This window comes from Carcharhinus amblyrhynchos, chromosome 10 (assembly GCF_965287045.1).
Source record: "Carcharhinus amblyrhynchos chromosome 10, sCarAmb.v2.hapA, whole genome shotgun sequence".
NCBI lineage: Eukaryota > Metazoa > Chordata > Chondrichthyes > Carcharhiniformes > Carcharhinidae > Carcharhinus > Carcharhinus amblyrhynchos.
The window spans coordinates 74895942-74914984 of record NC_137333.1 but is presented as its reverse complement, the minus strand read 5'-3'; the positions used below and the strand labels follow the sequence as shown (position 1 = coordinate 74914984).

The 19043-nt window shown below is 39.0% G+C and overlaps 2 protein-coding genes across 14 annotated transcripts in view; one reads left to right on the top strand and one right to left on the bottom strand.

Moving 5' to 3' along the window:
• The window catches only part of rnf6 (ring finger protein (C3H2C3 type) 6), a 229097-nt gene that overhangs the window by 111087 nt on the left and 98967 nt on the right, over positions 1–19043 (top strand). The gene's annotated exons all lie outside the window — the stretch shown is intronic.
• The window catches only part of cdk8 (cyclin dependent kinase 8), a 110465-nt gene that overhangs the window by 68593 nt on the left and 22829 nt on the right, over positions 1–19043 (bottom strand). For 2 of the 4 annotated variants that reach the window (XM_080197385.1, XM_080197386.1), the window contains exon 2: positions 3061–3136. The exons of 1 other annotated variant lie outside the window; for it this stretch is intronic. In XM_080197385.1, the coding sequence (XP_080053511.1) occupies positions 3061–3136 (76 nt within the window). Of the gene's footprint in view, positions 1–3060; positions 3137–5832; positions 5880–19043 lie in introns of those variants that run through there. One more of the 4 variants, XM_080197387.1, reaches the window with a different exon arrangement.

The following is a 19043-nucleotide window of genomic DNA, read 5'->3' as shown; positions in this document are numbered from 1 at the left end:
ATCTACAGTTTATGATCAACTATTTTGCCAAAACAGAAATTTTTGAGAACTCTAATTGGATGCAGGTGAAGTAAATGCCATTTGCTACAATCTTTCTACTAATCTTTTTGATAGAGCAGAACAGAGAGCAGTTAATCATATACCTACCTAATATCACACAGTCACTGCCCCAAGTGAATATCAGTTAGGTATCAATTACAAAGCTGCTCGTCAAAATAGATACTATTCCCAGCTTGGACATCCCTAAAGGTTATGGGCAGAAAAAATATAAAATTTGCTTCAAATCATAGAATAATTTCATGACTTTGAGGCATAAATTAATCTTTTTGTTGGAATTGATCAAGAATTGAAAATTCCACAAGGCTGAAAATGGAATTTCCAATTTATGCAGTTGGTAGCAAATTCAAGTTCAAAGGAAGAATCAAAAAATTGAAGAGATAAAGGAATGCAAAACGTAAAAGATGGCAAAATCTAAAGGATAAAACATTAAAATAAGGGAATGTTGAAGAGATAAGAGATAAAAGATATCAAAAAGCAAAAGGAAATCGAAAACCTCATTCAAAAGATTAAGAAATAAATATACAAAAATGACAAAAACACAATGGGAAATATAGAAACAAGCGCACATTATTTCGGTCAGGCAATCAATCAATGCATTTTTCTGAGATGCAAAAAAAACATGAGATTTGTGTTAACCAGAGTACTTAAGTCTTAATCCCCAATCATGAAAACCTTATCTTCAACTACAAACATAGTTGATTATTCCTCTTTGTCCTGTCTGCCATCTTTAAAACAATTGGACATAACATCTTTCTCTACATCCAGGGATAAGGGTCAATCCATGGCTAATGCTACTTCCCTACCTACCATGATGTCCCTTGTCTGACATTCAGTCCTGATTCTGAATACATCCCATTCAGTAGTGGTAGTGCCACACAACACGGTGGAAGGTGTTTTCATTTGAAGATGGGACTTCATCTCAAGGACAGTGCAGCTGTCACTCCTACCAGTACTGTCGAAGACAAACTGTGACAGGTAGATTGGTGAGGGGACTGGATCAATATCTGAAGATGATTGACATGGAAGCATATAAAGCCAAATAGATTTCTCTTTCAGAGAGCTGTTGCAAGCCTTTTTCTGCAAAATGCTTTGTTTCAGAGATACAATAGAAAGAATTTTAATTTAAATATTTTGTACATTATAAACACGGCCCACTGGCAATGATGCTGCTAATCCAGAGTGTACGCAGTAATAATAGCATCTTCTGCCAAGTTATTATTTCAAAATGAAATTTAGTCAGCATGAACTATTCAATGACTCAGAGTACCGGTCAATATTCCTTCTGCCAGAATAGTCAGCTTTAATGCTATTTCTTGCTAGTCTAAGAGGTCACCAGTTCAAAGGACAAATTCCATAGTGGTGGAAAGGTGGAAATTTCTCATCCTTGATAATCAAGTCAATCTTGTCTGCAGTTATCAAAATGTCTTAGTAAGATAACTTGTTATAACACACCACAGTTCCAAGGAAAATCATGGGAATGCATTTTTGAGATAGCTATACAGATGGTGAACTCCTGGGATTAAGCCATGTTCCTCCTTTTTTGATCCACAATTTTGCAATATATAATCCAATGTGGCTGGTAATAGTTATAAATTCATTAAATGTTGGTGATCAAGTTAAATTATTAAAATGACCACTAACACAAAATAGATTCTTGATTTCATCTCCCAAATCAGGAATAGGTCTACTCTGAAGGAAATTGTGCTCCAAAAACCTACATAATCACATCAGACACATGTTACTTGACTTTCAATAGCCTGTTGTATCCACTCTGTCCCATTCCCCTGCTCAATCCTCATAGCCGACTACGAGCACGATGGGCTGAACTGCCTCCTTCTGTGCTTTTTTCTTTATGACAAACGACTTGCTTAGCATAACTGTTTCGCAAAAATACTTCAAATAATTACTTTTAGAAAATGACTATTTTGGTGAAGTTACTTGGGTATGGCACCTTAAACACATGCCCAAATTCCCTTTGAAATCATGGAAAACCCACAATTCCACCACTATTATAGCCATCCATGTTATACGCACAATTCCTGAGAAGGATTACTCCATCTCTTCTTTGGTGACATTGGTTTAAGGAAGCTGGCTCTTTTGCCATTAGTGCAATGGGATAATTAGCATCTTCCTTAATGAACAACAGCTGTACAAGACCTCAACGTAAATTGTCATGTGAAGAGCCTGCACACCCAACAATCCTTCATCAGTACATTTAGATGTCACCCTAGATTCTCATCAGTTTTGACTCTAGAAGTGAGTGTGTTATCATACTGTAATTCAAATGGTAAAATTGGATAGTGCATGGCTTTAAACTAAGGACAAAAGAGAGTTATTTGTGTTGGAGGGGTGGGGATGTGGGAAATGCACAGTAAACTATTTACAATAAGTAGGTTTGCAAATTGCACTAATTCAAGAAATTCTTTGGGATAAATATGCATCAAGATAAACCTGTGGAAATTTTAAAAATATATACAGCCTTCAGAACAGATGGATGTTTAAAAAAACTCACTGGGAATAGGTCATAATTTCAGAACTACTGCCAGATAATTTTATCCAAAGCAATGAACATTCAGATTGAACACATTTTTCAGTTGGTCTTCTTTCAATTTTTGTGTCATCAGTGGGTCATTATAACAGATGCTAACTATATTACATGTCCAAGTTCACAAAAACAGTTTAACATTGCTACTGGGGATCAATCTGTTAATAAGCACCTAAGAAGGTCAGGAAACTCTTATGATGGCTGTGTGTTCTATAATGATATGCTATTCCTGCTCCACTGGAAGCCAATTACTTGTTTGTATCCAGGATAATTTCTAGCAGTGTGTATGCTTGTATCTGACCCACCAATAAGATTTCAAATTAGTTACCATTTTGTTTATTTCCAATATCTAATAGAATCATTAAATTTGTTCTGGGATAGTTTATCCTCAAGTAATATTAAGTTTTGTTTTGCTGCAGCTTTCCATTTGGATTATAAAAACTCTGTTTACTTACTGCTATTTCTCTGCAAGCAGACATAGAAATTCCAGTACCCTCTATTTGTTTTAAAGCGTAGTCTTTGTCATCTTTCCTATACAAAACAAAAACAAATTATTGCAGACAGGTTTGCTGTTGACGAGGACTCAAAACAACAGAAAAAACTATATCTTGGGTCCTTATTGAAAGTGGTTTCATAATATTAGACAGTGTCAATTTACTGTATTTACTGCATTATTTACAGCAATGCTTTGTAGAAGTTACATGTTAACTACAACTCAAAACTTAGTTTTGAGCCACATTTATAGCAGTTAAGTGTGAAACTCAAATTCTGAAATTAAGTCATTTAAGCAACATGAGCACATTGAAAATGGCAAACTTTCAATTTACAGCTTTTAACTGACCTAATTTATTAGGCTACAGGAAATTCTGTGGTACAAAACTGCAGACAGAACACCTCATAACATTCCTTTTCTTCATCATCTGCGCGTTTGCATTAGGAATTAATTCTATTCAAACCTGAACTGGAGAAATGACTGACAGAATAGTTTTAATTTTAATTGATTTTGGATACTGGGCCTATAAACATAGGAAATATCTACAAGGTCCAGAATTTTCTCCGATATCGTAACATAAGGCAAGTGCAGCAAAAATGGGCCTTCCGTTGGTCCCCAGAGTTGCACCCCGACCTAGACTGTGATAGTTAAATATTTTGGATGGGTCCTCCTCTTTATAGTGCACCCAGCTTGGGAAGGGAGGAAGTCCCAGCCCTCCAACCTCACCAAAATTCATTGTAAAATTTCATGTGACCCACAGTTGATTTCTATACTGCTCCATTAATTGCTTTCTTAGATCAGCATTAAACAGATCTTTGGTCCTACAATTTTGCCCTGATTTTGTGCTAAAAATGGCATAGTTTGGACAGGCAGAGAAAAACCTGGTTACATTTAAAAACTAGAGAGAGTTGAAACATTATCTGCTTCCTATTGATATAGGGAAGCAAATGGGGTGGAAAAATTCTCCTTGTGTCATTGGATTGTTGACAAATTCCATGCAAAACTTTTCTAATTCTGTTGTAGCAAGTACATATAAAATATATACACTAATTCTAGGATACTTGCATCAAAACACCAATATAACTTTCCAAAAGTATCAAAAACATGAATGAAAAGAGAATTTTGCTGTGTGTGGGTCTTAACATTTCTCTGCATTGTCCATGGAATTGCATCACAAAACATGACGTAACAATAGTTGTATCAAATTGGACATCAAAATAAAAGACAAGAGTACCTGCTTTGACTAAAAATAATTTGTAACTAATTAAAATTAGTAATTTTCCCTAAGTATATTACAATCATGACTGCTCAAATACACGAGTAACGTGTACACATATACCGGATATTTTTGCGCAAAAACTTGAACTCCTTCCTCCTTCACCATCCTTTCCTAACCAATACATTTTCTTCACTTCCTGTCCTGGTGGCCACAGGATAAAAAGGGCAAATTATCTGCTCCCAAGTAAGATTACATGCTTTAAAAAAAGGATTAATAACATCCCTGCAAAACTAATTTAGGTTTAAGTTTATTTATTAATGTCACATGTAGGCTTACATTAACAGTGCAATGAAGTTACTGAAAATTCCCAGTCGCCACAGTTTGGGTACACTGAGGGAGAGTTTAGCATGGCCAATGTACATAACCAGCATGTCTTTTGGGAGGAAACCAGAGCACCCAGAGGAATCCCACCCATACAAGGGGAGAACATACAGGCACCACCCAAGCTAGGAACAGAACCTGGGTCCCTGGCACAAGAGGCAATAGTGCAAAGCACTGTGCTACCAGGCCACCCATATAATCTGCAATATGAGACAACTACAACTGCAGAACTCAAAAAAGCACACAGAGCCAGGATAAACACAGTCATACTAATCTTACCAGTTCTGAGTGCATCAAAAATGCCAACATGAAGTAGGCAAACAGCTCGAAACTATTCATTCTTGCTGCAAATTTAAAAGTTTCTTTTAAAAGAAACAAGTGGAAACCCTAGCAATTATTCAAACACCAGATGATGAAACAAATACATAAACAAGTGCAACACAACAAACATGCACATATATCCAATAAAGATATAAATCTTAAACACAAATTGCCTCCCATAGGTATGGTTCTTCTCAAAATTAAAAATGCAACCATCCCAGTTAATTACTATGTACACCTTTTTCAGAAATCTGCAAACTTACATTGCTCTCCTCATGCACCCGGAGGAATGCAATGTAAGTTGCAATAGTAATGGTATGAGCTAACCTCATGCCACTCTGCTGCAATTCTGAATAATCATCTGTTTATTTAAATAGAAACAGCGAGACACCAAGTGAAAGCATGAGCAATCTAATGCAGAAGTTCACCAAAATATTACTGCAAAGACAGTGTGTTAGTGCATTTGATGTAGACCTGGCCAGCTAGCACTTGATTATTTTCTGTATATTCTTCTCTATAATGACTAAATTTGGACTTATGCCCATGTATTTTCTCTATCTCGAACTATCACAAAATTGAAATATTCTAAGAATAATAATCCATAAAACAGGTGGAAATTTAAGCTTTTTCATTTGCTTACAAAATGTAACTTCTCAAATTCAAAACAGTCAGGGGTTGTCTACATTTATGTTATTAATAATTAGAATGTTCCCATTTTAAAACAGCACAAACAGATGCCAACAAGAGACTGTCAGATTTCAGAACTGGACTTTTTTGAAATAAACTTAAATTAGTATGACAAAAGACACTCACACTTTTTCTGTCTCTCCCTCTCTGCCTCACAGGTGTCAGTAATATTTCTGTCAACAAAACACAGACGACAATCAGAAGATTTCTCTTTGCTCCAAAACTCAACTAGTTTGTTTTATTTCATCCTGAAAAATAAATTTAAAATATTCTGAGGAAAAACAATGACCAGGATTCTCCAACCTTGTCCACGGCTGGGATTCTCCAGTTCCACTACTATGAATGGAGATATGGCTGAGTGCCAATTCTCCATTCTTGCCAGCAGCAGTGGCAGGGCATTTGACATTGAAGAATTCTAGTCAATATCTCTCAGTTCAAGCTAACTGAAGTTTACAAAGCAATGGTTGTAAGAGGCTCAGAATCAATCTTTCCTCTCTCTCATACACACATCCACCCCACTACACTCCCCCCACCCGCTTTGAAATAAAGTTAATCAGTGCAAATTTTATTTGAAAGAAACTCTAATTGTCTTCAGAAAAAAAAGAGAAAAATGCAGAAACTGAAAAACTCAAAGAAATTCCTGCTCAAGGTGACGAATGCTACTGGTGCATCCACAGAAATTAGATCAGACTTTGCCTAGGTGCATTCAACCAAGTCATAATTTAAAAAAAAATCCAAGCTGAAGCTTTGGAAAAGGGACAATCAGGAAATGGTCTCTTAAAAGTTTTCAATATAGTGCAAGAAAAATTTTACTATTTTTGGACCTACATAAACTATCTAAAAACTTATCACAGTCTTGGTGAGCACTCTATTCCCAATGCAAATTGCCAATTGAAAATGCTGGATACCCCAGCAACCCAAAACCGACAAGTACTTGACAAACTCACTGAATAAACTCGATTCTGGTTTAAGTTTATGGTTAATTAGATTTAGCAATCTTAAAATCGTCACTGTTCCATCACAGCAATACTCTACGTTATATCAAGTTAAAAAAAAAATCCAGTTCCGAAAAGAAGCCTGAATAACGAACAGGTATACAGGTCTATGTCTTTTATTGTGTTTGTGCCACATACTCTTTGTTCATAAATTAAACTGCTGTTCCAAGACTGAATTGTGCTTTTGTCTGTCAACCTTCCTATGTAAACAGATGCTGCTTGTTATAACAAATCTGGGGTTGTTACACAAGTTTGTTTCTTAAATCACTAACTTTTAACATCAATTCAAAAAAGGTTTTATGATTTCTTTTCTCCTATTTCTCAGTTGATTAAGATTTTTTAAATCAAATAAATGGACACACCCAGGGTCTCCTGTATACTTGAAGACCTGCCCTTACCATTTCCAGCTGCCTCATCTGGGCCTACTGACTTCCAGCTCATCAGTACCATGGCTGACATGGTGCTCAATCCACACCACTATAATATTAGGGAACAGTAATTTGTTTGGAAAATACTTGAACGGTAGAAATTGACAGCTTAAATCAGTAAGTCAAAAGGCTCTTTGTAAGTTTAAGAGGCTTTTAGTTTTTTAAAACTTATTTTGACAGTGAGTAAATGCTAAATACTCATGGTGAATGAAATTTAAGCTTCCACTTAATTATACTGGCAGCAAAGGAAGATGGAATGTTACTATTTGAATCATGTATTACTTCCTTAGTTTCCACTACTACATCAATTTACTAAATCACTCATGCCTACTGCTACAACCATTTATTGATACGGACTGACTGATCAATTTGAACTATTAGATGCCCCTTAAATCTGTTATTCACTTGTACCTCCTACCTCAAATTTGTTACTGACCCCCTTATTATCGTTCTCTGCACTTACCGCTCCATTAACCTATTCATGCATAATTAAGTATATAAAAGGAGGATGAAGCAGAACGAATTCATGGCTAGAGGAAACACTTTAGATTCTTGGGACACCTGGCTGTGGGAAAGATGAGACCCATATAGGCCAGATGAGTTGTGCTTAAATAGAATCAAGAGTGAGTTCCTTGTTGAGCATTTTGCTCGTGCTATTGTAGAGGGTTTAATCTAATTTGGCAACAGTGTGAATTAGGAGATAATATCAGAGAGGAATACCAAGGAGCACAAAATACTAGGAGAGCCAGATAGCACTAGAATAGAGAGTCAATAGGTGGGGTCAGAAATAACAAAGTCATAATTAGGGTTACTGTACATGTAAATAAAATTGGTGAGTCACAGATGCCAATTGCCATTTGGAAATATGTTCTTGTGGCTAAACAGAGACCAGGCTCAAAGAACAGCAGGGCTTGGTGTTAAACATTCCTGGATACCAGGTGTTCATGAAAGATCAGAAAAAGAGGAGGGCTAATGGAATTGACTAATCATAGTATTGCACTACTGCAAGAAGAGGATATCCGCAATAAGAAGTCTGACAACACCATGTTTAAGTCCAATCGATTTATTTGATAGTAAATTCACAAGCTTTCAGGGTTTGCCCCTTCGTCAGGTGAATGGAGAGTTCTGGCCTCAGACAGAGCATATAACAGCACACACAGTTTACAGATTATTGATTAGAATGTGAGTCTTTAAAACTATCCTGCTATTCAAGTCTTAAAGATGCCGACAATGTGAGTGGAAAGAGCATTAGGCGTAGTTTAAAGAGATGTGTATTGTCTACAGACAGTACAGTAAGTGAGGTTTTGCAAACCCAGGCAAGTCATGGGGGTTACAGAGAGTGTGACATGAACCCAAGATCCCGGTTGAGACCGTCCTCATGTGTGGGAACTTGGCCATCAGTCTCCGCTCAGCGACTCTGCGCTGTCGCGTGTCGTGAAGGCCACCTTGGAGAACGCTTACTCGAAGGTCAGAGGCCAAATGGCCATGACCGCTGAAGTGTTCGCTAACAGTCTTGCCTGGTGATTGTCGAGCGATGTTCATTCATCCATTTTCATAGCGTCTGCATGGTGTCCCCAGTGTACCATGCTTCGGGACATCCTTTCCTGCAGCATATTAGGTAGACAACGTTGGCCGAGTTGCAAGAGTATGTGCCGTGTACCTGGTGGATGGTCTTCTCACGTGATGTCGTCATCCATGTCGATGATCCGGCATGTCTTGCAGAGGTTGCTGTGACAAGGTTGTGTGGTGTTGTAGTCACTGTTCTCCTGAAGGCTGGGTAGTTTGCTGCGAACAATGGTCTGTTTGCGTTTGTTTGAAGGCAAGTGGGGGCATGGGGATGGCCCTGGCAAGATGTTTGTCGTCATCAATGATATGTTGAAGACTCCGGAGAAGATGTCGTAGCTTCTCCGCTCCAGGCAAGTACTGGACGACGAAGGGTACTCTGTCCACCGTGCCCCGTGTTTGTCTTCTGAGGAGGTTGCTGCGGTTTTTCACTGTGGCGCGTCAGAACTGTCGATCTATGAGTCAAGCGCCATATCCTGTTCTTAAGAGAGCATCTTTCAGCGTCCGGAAGTGTCTGTCATGATCCTCCTCATCTGAACAGATCCTGTGTATACGGAGGGCTTGTCCGTAGGGGATGGCCCCTTTAATGTGTTTAGGGTGGAAGCTGGAGAAGTGGAGCATTGTGAGGTTGGCTGTGGGCTTGTGGTACAGTCAGGCGCTGAGGTGACCATCCTCGATGGAGTTGCGCGTGTCCAAGAATGCAACCGATTCCAGAGAATAGTCCATGGTGAGTCTGGTGGTGGGGTGGAATTTGTCGATGTCAACATATAGTTGTTTCAGTGATTGTTCACCATGAGTCCAAAGAAAGAAAATGTCATTGATGTATCTAGTGTATAGCATCGCTTGAAAGTCCTGTGCGGTGAAGAAGTCTTGTTCAAGCCTGTGCATGAAGATGTTGGCATATTGAGGTGTGAATTTGGTTCCCATGGCTGTTCCATGTGTCTGGATGAAAAACTGGTTGCTGAAGGTGAAGACGTTGTGGTCCAGGATAAAGCAGATGAACGGAGACTGATAGCCAAGTTCCACACACGAGGATGGTCTCAACCGGGATCTTGGGTTCATGTCTCACACTCTGTCATCCCCATGACTTGCCTGGGTTTGCAAAACCTCACTTACTGTACTGTCTGTAGACAATACACATCTCTTTAAACTATGCCTAATGCTCTTTCCACTCACATTGTCGGCATCTTTTAGACTCGAACAGCAGGATAGTTGTAAAGACTCGCATTCTAATCAATAATCTGTAAACTATGTGTGCTGTTATATGCTCTGTCTGAGGCCAGAACTCTCCATTCACCTGACGAAGGGGCAAACCCGAAAGCTTGTGAAGTTACTATCAAATAAATCGGTTGGACTTAAACCTGGTGTTATCAGACCTCTTACTATGTTTACCCCAGTCCAACGCCAGCATCTCCACATCATGACTACTATCGAAAGAGAACGTCCCAGAGGGAGCAAGGGCAGAATCCATTTGGCTCGTGCCAAGGAACAAAAGAGGTGCAATTAGATTGCTCGATATAGTCTAAAGGCCACCAACCAGTGGGAAAGACATAGAGGAACAAATTTGCACAAGTGTTGCAAAACACTACAGAATAGTTATAACAGGGGACTTCAATTGTCAAAACAGACTGGGATAGTAGTAGTGTAAGGACAAAGCTCCTGAAGTGTGTTCCAGAAAATTTTCTAGTCTTTTATGTCCAATCTGGTTAGAAAAATGGCACTGCTAGACCTGGTGCTTGAAAATGAGATGGTCCAAGTGGATAAAATATTAGAGGACACTGGTCACTTTATCAAAAGGTTTTGGGATGGTTATGGAAAAGGAGAAAGAACAATCCAGGGTAAGGATAATGAACTGAAGAAAAACTTCACTGGACTAAGAATGGATCTGGGGGCCAAATAAATTTAGTCAAAGATCAGTAGGAAAACAATAGCTGAACAATGGCTACCTTCAAAGAAGAGATAGTGACGAAACAGTAAAGGTATAGTTCCTCCAAAGGAAAAAGGTAGGGCAAAGCAATCCACAGTTCCCTTAAAGACAGAAGAAATAGAAATTATTAAGAATAAAAAGCCTGCTTTTGGTAGATGTTAGATAGAAAATACAATTGAGAACCAGGCTGAATATAATTGTTCAGAGGGAAGGTAAAAAAAACGAAGCAAAAAAAAAGGCTGGGAAGGGTTGGGGGTAAGAGACTCGCAGACAACACAGAAGGGAATCCCCAAGTCTATGGACGTATATTTGGTGATTTAAGGGGGATGTGTAATTAGAGATCATAAAGGGATTTGAGCATGGAGGCAGAGGGCATAACTGACGTATTAAAATGAATAACATTGCATCTGTTTCTATCAAGGAAAAAGATGCTACTCAGGCCATGGTGAATGAGTAAGTAATTCAGACACCAAAGGGATTGAAAATTGATAAGCAGGTAGTTTATTTGCTAAGTTGATAAGGCACCAGGACCCGATGAAATGTATCCAAGCATATAGAGAGAATTGCAGAGGCACTGACCACAATTTTCTAGTCTTCCTTGACTCAATACACTGCCAGATGAAATTTCAATATTTTGTTTGTTATTTACAGAAAAGTACTTTTCCTCAGCTGGCAAGTCAACTTCAATTTGCTGAGCAGAATTTTTTCAGTGATTTAAAATGAAATTAAAATTAAATTGAACACATGTCAAAGCAACAAATAATAAAAAGGTGATTTACAAAACCAGGCAATCACAGAATCCAATCCCAAGAATACCATGCAAAGTTAATTAATTCATTCACCTAAGTTAGTCAGAACATAAGAAATAAGAGTTGGACGTTCAGTCCTTCAAGCCATTCAATACCATTCTAATTGATCTTCAATCTCAACTCTATCTTCACATACTATCCCCATATCCCTTAATCTCAAGTATCCAAAATATCTATTGAGCCCCTTCTTGAATATACTGAATGATTTAGTACCCTGATGGCAACATATTGTACACAACATGCATAACATTTTTTTGGCAATAATGCATGAAATTGTTTAATATGTTCAAATGCCAAAAGGAATGTTTCATACTTCGTGTGGATAAGTTTTTGTTGTTAGCACAGAGGCAGGATTCCATGGTCTTTTCCCCTCTATAGAAAGCGGAATTTTACCTGGACACCAGGTCCTCCCAGCATAATTTGGGAAAGATTTTAAAACCTACAAGACAGTTGGAGTGGGGGTAAAGAATGTACAATCATACAACGATGAACATAGGAGATGGCCATTCAGCCTATCATTTCAATGGCAACTCTTTGAACGAGATACCCAATTGGTCCTATTCCTCTGCTCTTTCCCGTAGCTGTGTAATTATTTCCCCTTTAAATATATATGCAATTTTTATTTTCAATTTTACTCTTAGAACTGCTTTCATCATCATTTCAGACAGTACCTTCCAGATCACTGCACCTCTCGCGTGTTGTCTTTGGGTTCTTCTACTGGTGACATAAATCCATCTCCTCTGGCTACTGACTGTCTGCCATGGGCAATAGGTTTTCCTTATTTAACCTGTATTAGAAGATTTCTTCTGCACATTCTCAAAGCTTCTGATATCCTTTCAAAAGGATGGTGCCCAGAACTGAATACAATACTTCAGATGAGGCGGAACCAATGTTTTTAAATATATTTCCTTATTTTTATACACAAAATGCCACAATTAATGAAATCAAAGAACCTAACTGTTTTATTTTATGAACGGCTTCACAACATTTCTGGCCACCTTCGAAAGTCTGTGGACAATACACCCCCAAATCCCTCTGTTCTTGTACCCTTTTTAGAATTGTAGCATTTAGTTCATAGTATCTCTCCAAATTTTTTCAACGGAAGTACATCCCTTCGCACTTCTGAGTTAAACATAAATCAACAGCAAGTTTTCACTTTGCATTCCTGAAAATTGTAACCTTAAGTGAATCATGGGTTTCTATGGAAATCAACGTTAAAGCTGGAGTTAGGTTCCTTCAGGCATTTCGCACCCTGGAAAAACCAAATGTACAAGTTGACATATTGTACCATCCAACTGCAGCACTGTACATTCTTAGCTGAAATATCTTGCAAGATAAATCATAAAATATAAGAAATACTGCATAAATTCAAATTAGACAACACTCACCATTCTCTCGTTCTTCTTCAACAGTCTCTTGGGTTCATGATGACTTGCTTCCACTTCAACTCCAAGGATTCCAAGATGACTGATGGGCATAATGCACAATCTCCAGACCCGGCCACTTGAAGCCAGGTGTTATTTGAAGAGGTCATTTAGATCAGTTGCTTAGCAGTTTATACACTCTCTCTCCCTTGACTTAGCCTCTGCACGTTCCTGGCAAAGTCTGTGTTTGGCATCTTCCCAAATGAAGCTTTTCCCATTTTGGTCAGTCACCAAGGGTTGGTAGAGATGATTGACGTCTTCAGGGCTGCATCGAGGACATCTGAAAGCATTTCAGTGGAGGTGGCTTTTGAGTGATTTATAGCTGATACTCACCTGCAGCATTTGGCACTCCCTGGTTTTAAAACAGCTCTTCTGTCTCACCTGCTTCAATAGCTCTCCTACTTCAACTGGCTTCTGCCTCACCTGCTGCAAAATTGAATGAACAAGGGCCAGACTTGGGAAAGCTCCAAAATTAAATCTGACAAGTTGCAGAGACAGCCTCCTCAAGGAGGCATCCTGCATTTTTCACCCAAAAAAGTCCAGGAGATAAAGAAAGCAATTTTACTATACCTAAAGCAAGTACCTCTATCTCACATAGGTACCAACGGCTTCTGTGCCTCATCAGTAGCAGACATTCCTGAAGCTTCAAATTTTAAATCAGCTTGCAGAACCAAGAAAGGGACCTTAATGAAATTAAGGGATTACGTTTAACTCAGAAGTGCGAAGAGATGTATTTTCATTGAAAAAATGTGGAGAAATACTGTGAACTAAATGCTACAATTCTAAAAGGCATTTGGGGGTATATTGTCCACAGACTTTTGAAAAGTTCTGAAGCATAAAATACAAGTTAGGTTCTTTGATTTCATTAATTGAAGGGACCTTTTTCACAGAGATGAGCAGCCCAGGCTTCAACTTTCTGCTTACAAAAAAAAACCTTGCTTTCAATATTCCTTCTTCAGAAGTTTAGGTCTGGGTATTTTTCAAACGTAAATAGAAACAACCTTTCACAAAGGTCATGGTCCCCAATATCAGATGAACATTAAACAAGCCTACATCCAATGACATCAAACAAGCGCAATCAGGACAGAGACGGTAATGGCAAGCAACAACTAAAATTGCAACGTAATTCAACAAACCCTTTAAAACAAACTCTTCTACTACAAAACAAAGTTAGGCATGGCCACTTATTGAGGACTTACAGTACCACGTACTTGCCCTTTCACCAATTAGTCAATGTACTTCTGAGGTCCACTACCAGTCACCTAAGCTTTGAATGATCTGCAAACTTTGTTCCACATCTACCAGTCCAGGCCATTGATCTTATATAAAGATGCACAGTTTCTATCTTGTCGGATTATCAGTGGGTTGACTTATTGGGCTTGGCCAGCTCTCAGCACAAGCAAGAGATCTGTTCAATATTGGAATTATTCAAGGTTTTTACAGGTATGCGGAGGGGTGAGTTTAGTATGTACCCACGAGACTGACAAAATTCAGAGACTGAAGTAAAATATAATCCATGCAAAATAAACAAGAGAGAAACTAAGGTTATAAAACAACAAAAGAAGCAAAAATGTACAAAATAGGAGAAAGACGGGGGTGAAGTGTAACAATGCAATGTAGGAATCTCAGTGGGAAACACATCACAAGAACAGGAACATAGGAAAAGATGGAGTAAGCCATCTGGCCCCTCAAGCCTGCTCCACCATTCATGACATGGCTGATCTTCAATATCATTTCACCCACACTATCCCAATATCCCTTCATGTATTTAATATCTGAAAAAAATTGAGGGCAGATTTGGATAAAAGCAGTTTAACATTGCAGAATTTAAAGATTAAAAAAAACTGTGATAAAATATAATCACTGTAACCAAATAGAGACTACATTAAAATCTTGTATAATAGTTTGACTGCCCACATTTTCCAATAGATCGCTGGGTTGACTTGTTAGATGGAATCGCATGCATATGCCTCCATTAGTAGCCTCAGCTCTCGAGGATCCCTAGCTCCATTAAAGGGGCTAAGTTCAACTTATTACTTTATCAAAAAGGAATGCGCCACAGGGGCATATAAAATGTAAAACACCAAGGGGAGCCAAGAAAGCTATTCTAATGTTAGTCAGATAGAAGATGAGGATGCTAATTCCTGAATCCAGCCCTCATCTCTCGCCAATTACCTTTATTGGGTTGTAGTCTGTGGCTTCTGCCATTCTGCGACTGAGTTTCAACCCCCAGCTCTGCCCACTCCCCTGCCTCAGTTATTAGAACTTTTGACATCAATAGGCAGAAAGAAAATTATGTGGGATAGCTTGAGGTGTAGAGTGCACCATAAAAGGGGAGAAGACAACATAGGTGAGAGAGCAGGGTTGGCATTAGGGAAAAGGTGGGGAGATGGTTTAGAAGCAAAGGGACAGCATGGGAAGTGTGGAATGAGAATTATGTAGGAAGAAATGGAATGGCGATAATAGAGGAGGCACTGTCAGCAACTCCACCAATCTTCGTGTCATCCGCAAACATACCAGACTACCCACATTTTCCTCCAGATCATTGGAATATATTACAAAACACAAGAACTACGAGCAGGAGTAGGCCATCTGGCCCCTCGAGCCAACTTAGCCATTCAGTAAGATTATGGCTGGTTTTTTCATGGACTCAGTTCCACTTACTCGCCTGCTCAACATAATCCTTAATTCCTAAATCTGTCTATTTTAGCCTTAAAAACATTCAACAAGGTAGCCTCAACTGCTTCATGGGGCTGGGAATTCCACAGATTCACAGCTCTCTGGGTGAAGAAGTTCCTCCTCAACTCAGTCCTAAATCTGCTCACTTTTATTTTGAGACTATGCCCCCAAGTTCTAGTTTCACCCTACTTCTTATCTTGTCTATTCCCTTCACAATCTTGTATATGTTTCTATAAGATCTCCCCTCATTCTTCTCAATTCCAATGAGTATAGCCCCAGTCTATTCAGTTGCTCCTCATAAGCCAACCCTCTCAACTCCAGAATCAACCTAGTGAATCTCCTCTGCACCCCCTCCAGTACCAGTAGATCCTTTCTCAAGTAGGGAGACAAAATTGTACACAGTGCTCCAGGTGTGGCTTCATCAGCGCCTATAGAGCTGCAATATAACCTCCCTGTTTTTAAACACCATCCCTCCAGCGATGAAGGACAAAATTTCATTTGCCTTCTTAATTACTTGCTGCACCTACAAACCAACATTTTGCGACACCCAGGTCCCTCTGCTCAGCAGCATGCTGCAATTTTTTACCATTTAAATAATAGTCCATTTTGCTGTTATTCCAACCAAAATAGATGACATTACATTTACTAACACTGTACTCCATCTCCCACACCCTTGCCTACTCATTTGTTCTATCCATATCCCTTTGCAGACTTTGTGTCCTCTGCACACTTTGCTCTGCTGCTCATCTTAGTATCAGCTGACAATTTTGACACACTACAGTTGGTCCCCAACTTCAAATCTTTATGTGAATTGTAAACCATTACAGTCCCACTGATCCCGGAGGCACACCACAAGTCACTGATTGCTTCCTGTTAGTTCACCAATCCTCTATCCCTGCTAATACATTAGCTGCAACACTATGCACCTTTATCTTATGCAGCAGCCTTTGGTGCAGCACCTTATCAAATGCCTTCTGGAAATCCAGATGTACCACATCCACAGGTTCCCCACTGAGGACATTACGTGCACAATGGACAAAGAATTCCACCAAATTAGTCAAACATGACCTGCCCTTCATGAACCCAAGCTGCATCTCCCCAATGGAGCAATTTATATCCAGATGTCTCGCTATTTTTTTCATGATGACAGATTCAAGCATTTTCCTGACTACAGAAGTTAAGCTAACTGGCCAATAGTCTACCTCCTTTTTCAAACAGTGACGTCACATTTGCTGTTTTCCAATCTGCGGGAACCACCCCAGAGTCCAGCAAAATTTGCTAAGTTACCACTAGTGCATTTTCTACTTCCCCTGCCATATCTTTCAGTACCCTGGGATGCATTCCACCAGGGGCAGGAGACTTGTCTACCTTTAGCACCATTAGCTTGCCAAATCCAATACTACCTCTTCAGTGATAATCATAGTTTTTAGATCCACATCTGCCATTGCCTTCTTGATAGGGAGGTCCCAGCACTGATCCCTGTGGAATACCACTAATTACAGGTCTCCATTCTGAAAAATACCCTTTCACCACTACCCTGTCCTCTATAACAAGCCAGTTTTGTATCCATCTAGCCAGCTCACCCCAAATCCCATGTGATTTTAGTTTTTTGTACCAATCTGCCTGTGTGGGACTTTGTCAAATGCCTTACTCTACATCCACAGCCCTTCCCTCAATTATTTTTGTCACTTCCTCAAAACTCAATTAAGCTGGTGAGACGTGACTTTCCCCCGTATAAAACCCATGCTGCTTGTTACTAACTGGTCCATTTTCCTTCAAATGTGACATATCCTGTCCCTTGGTATCTTCAACATTTGCCACCACTGATGTCAAGCTCACCAGTCTATAATTTCCTGGATTTTCCCTGCTTCCCTTCTTAAGCACGGGAACAACATTGGCTATTGTCCAGTCCTCTAGAACCTCACCTGTGGTCAAAGAGGATGTGAAGATATCTGTTAAGGCCCCAGCTATTTCTTCCCTTGCCTCCCACAAAGCCTGGGATAGATCCCAATGGGCCTGGGAACTTGCCTGTCTTAATGCAATTTACAATACCCAATACTTCCTCCTTCAACATATTGACATTCTCTGGAGCATTCACTCACTTATCCCTGACCTCAACATCCATCATGTCCTTCTCCTTAGTAATACTAATACAAGGTACTCATTAAGGATCTCACCCACTTCCTGTGGCTCCATGCATAACTTCCCTCCATCACTTCTACTGTAATTTATAAAAACAGTGGATTGGTACTATCCATTTTATCAATACTGAAGGACTCATTCCCCATTAAGTCAAAAATATTAAAAAGGAAATGCAGAGAAACAAGCTAACGATGTTATTTTTGTCAGTTTACACATATATTAGTACTTAATCATCAAGGAATGGATACATCTAGATAAGCATATAGAAAACAGCCAAATCAAAATGCAAATTGGTTAACACAAGGCAAAACATCACCAGCTTAATAATAATCATTTTTTGATAGGTGTTTTATTCATTGCACAATCTAACCATCATAGGAAGGACAATGTATGCATTCTTTAAATAGTGTACAGCAAGTTTCAGAAAGTACTCCTTTGCAGATTGCCCTTAAAAATAAAGGTTGGATTTCAAACAGTTTGAAGAATAGAAAAATCTCAAGTTAGTCAGGACCATGCAGAGGCAAAGCTCCAAAGGTGATAATACTTAATTCTGAAAAGAAAAGCCTAGAATCAATTGGATGGGGATCAAATGTCTTTTGGAAGTCAATGTACACAACATTGCCCTCATCAATCCTCTCTGTAACCTCATCAAAAAACTCCTGCAAGTTAAACAGATATGATTTGCCCCTAATAAATCCATGACAGTTTCCTTAACTGTCCTGTATTTGCCCAAGTGACTATTAATTTTTGCCCTGAATTATTATTTTTGACAAGTTTAACATACTGACTGGCCTGCGTTCCTGAACAAGGGCATATTGTTTGTAATTCTCCAGTCCTCTGACACCACCCACGTCTAAGGAAGACTGGAAAAATTTGGTCAATGCCTCCACAATCTTCACTCTCATATTGCACAGTACCATTGGATTGAGTTCATTCAGTCCTGGTGCCTTATCAACTTTATGTACTGACTGTGTATCCAACACCTTATCAATTTTAAATGTTTCCAATGTTTGAATTGGCTGTACAGCATCTTCTTCCTTGGCAAAGCCAGACCCAAGTATTAAATACTTCAGCTCTACCCCCTGCCTCAAATATATAAATTCTCTTCTTCATCTCTAATTGGCCCACTCTTTTTACCATCCATCTAATATTTCTATGTCTGCCTATAGAAAATTTGTAGATTCCTTTTTATGTTAGCTGTGGTTTCTTCTCATACTGTCTTTGTTTCTCTGATTTGCTTTTCCAATACCCTCTGAACTTAGATGGATTATCCATCTGACATCGATCACAAACACACTTTTTGATCGTCATCATTATATCTTTTGTCATCCAGGAAGCTCTGGATTTGTTTGCCCTGCCTTTCAATTTAG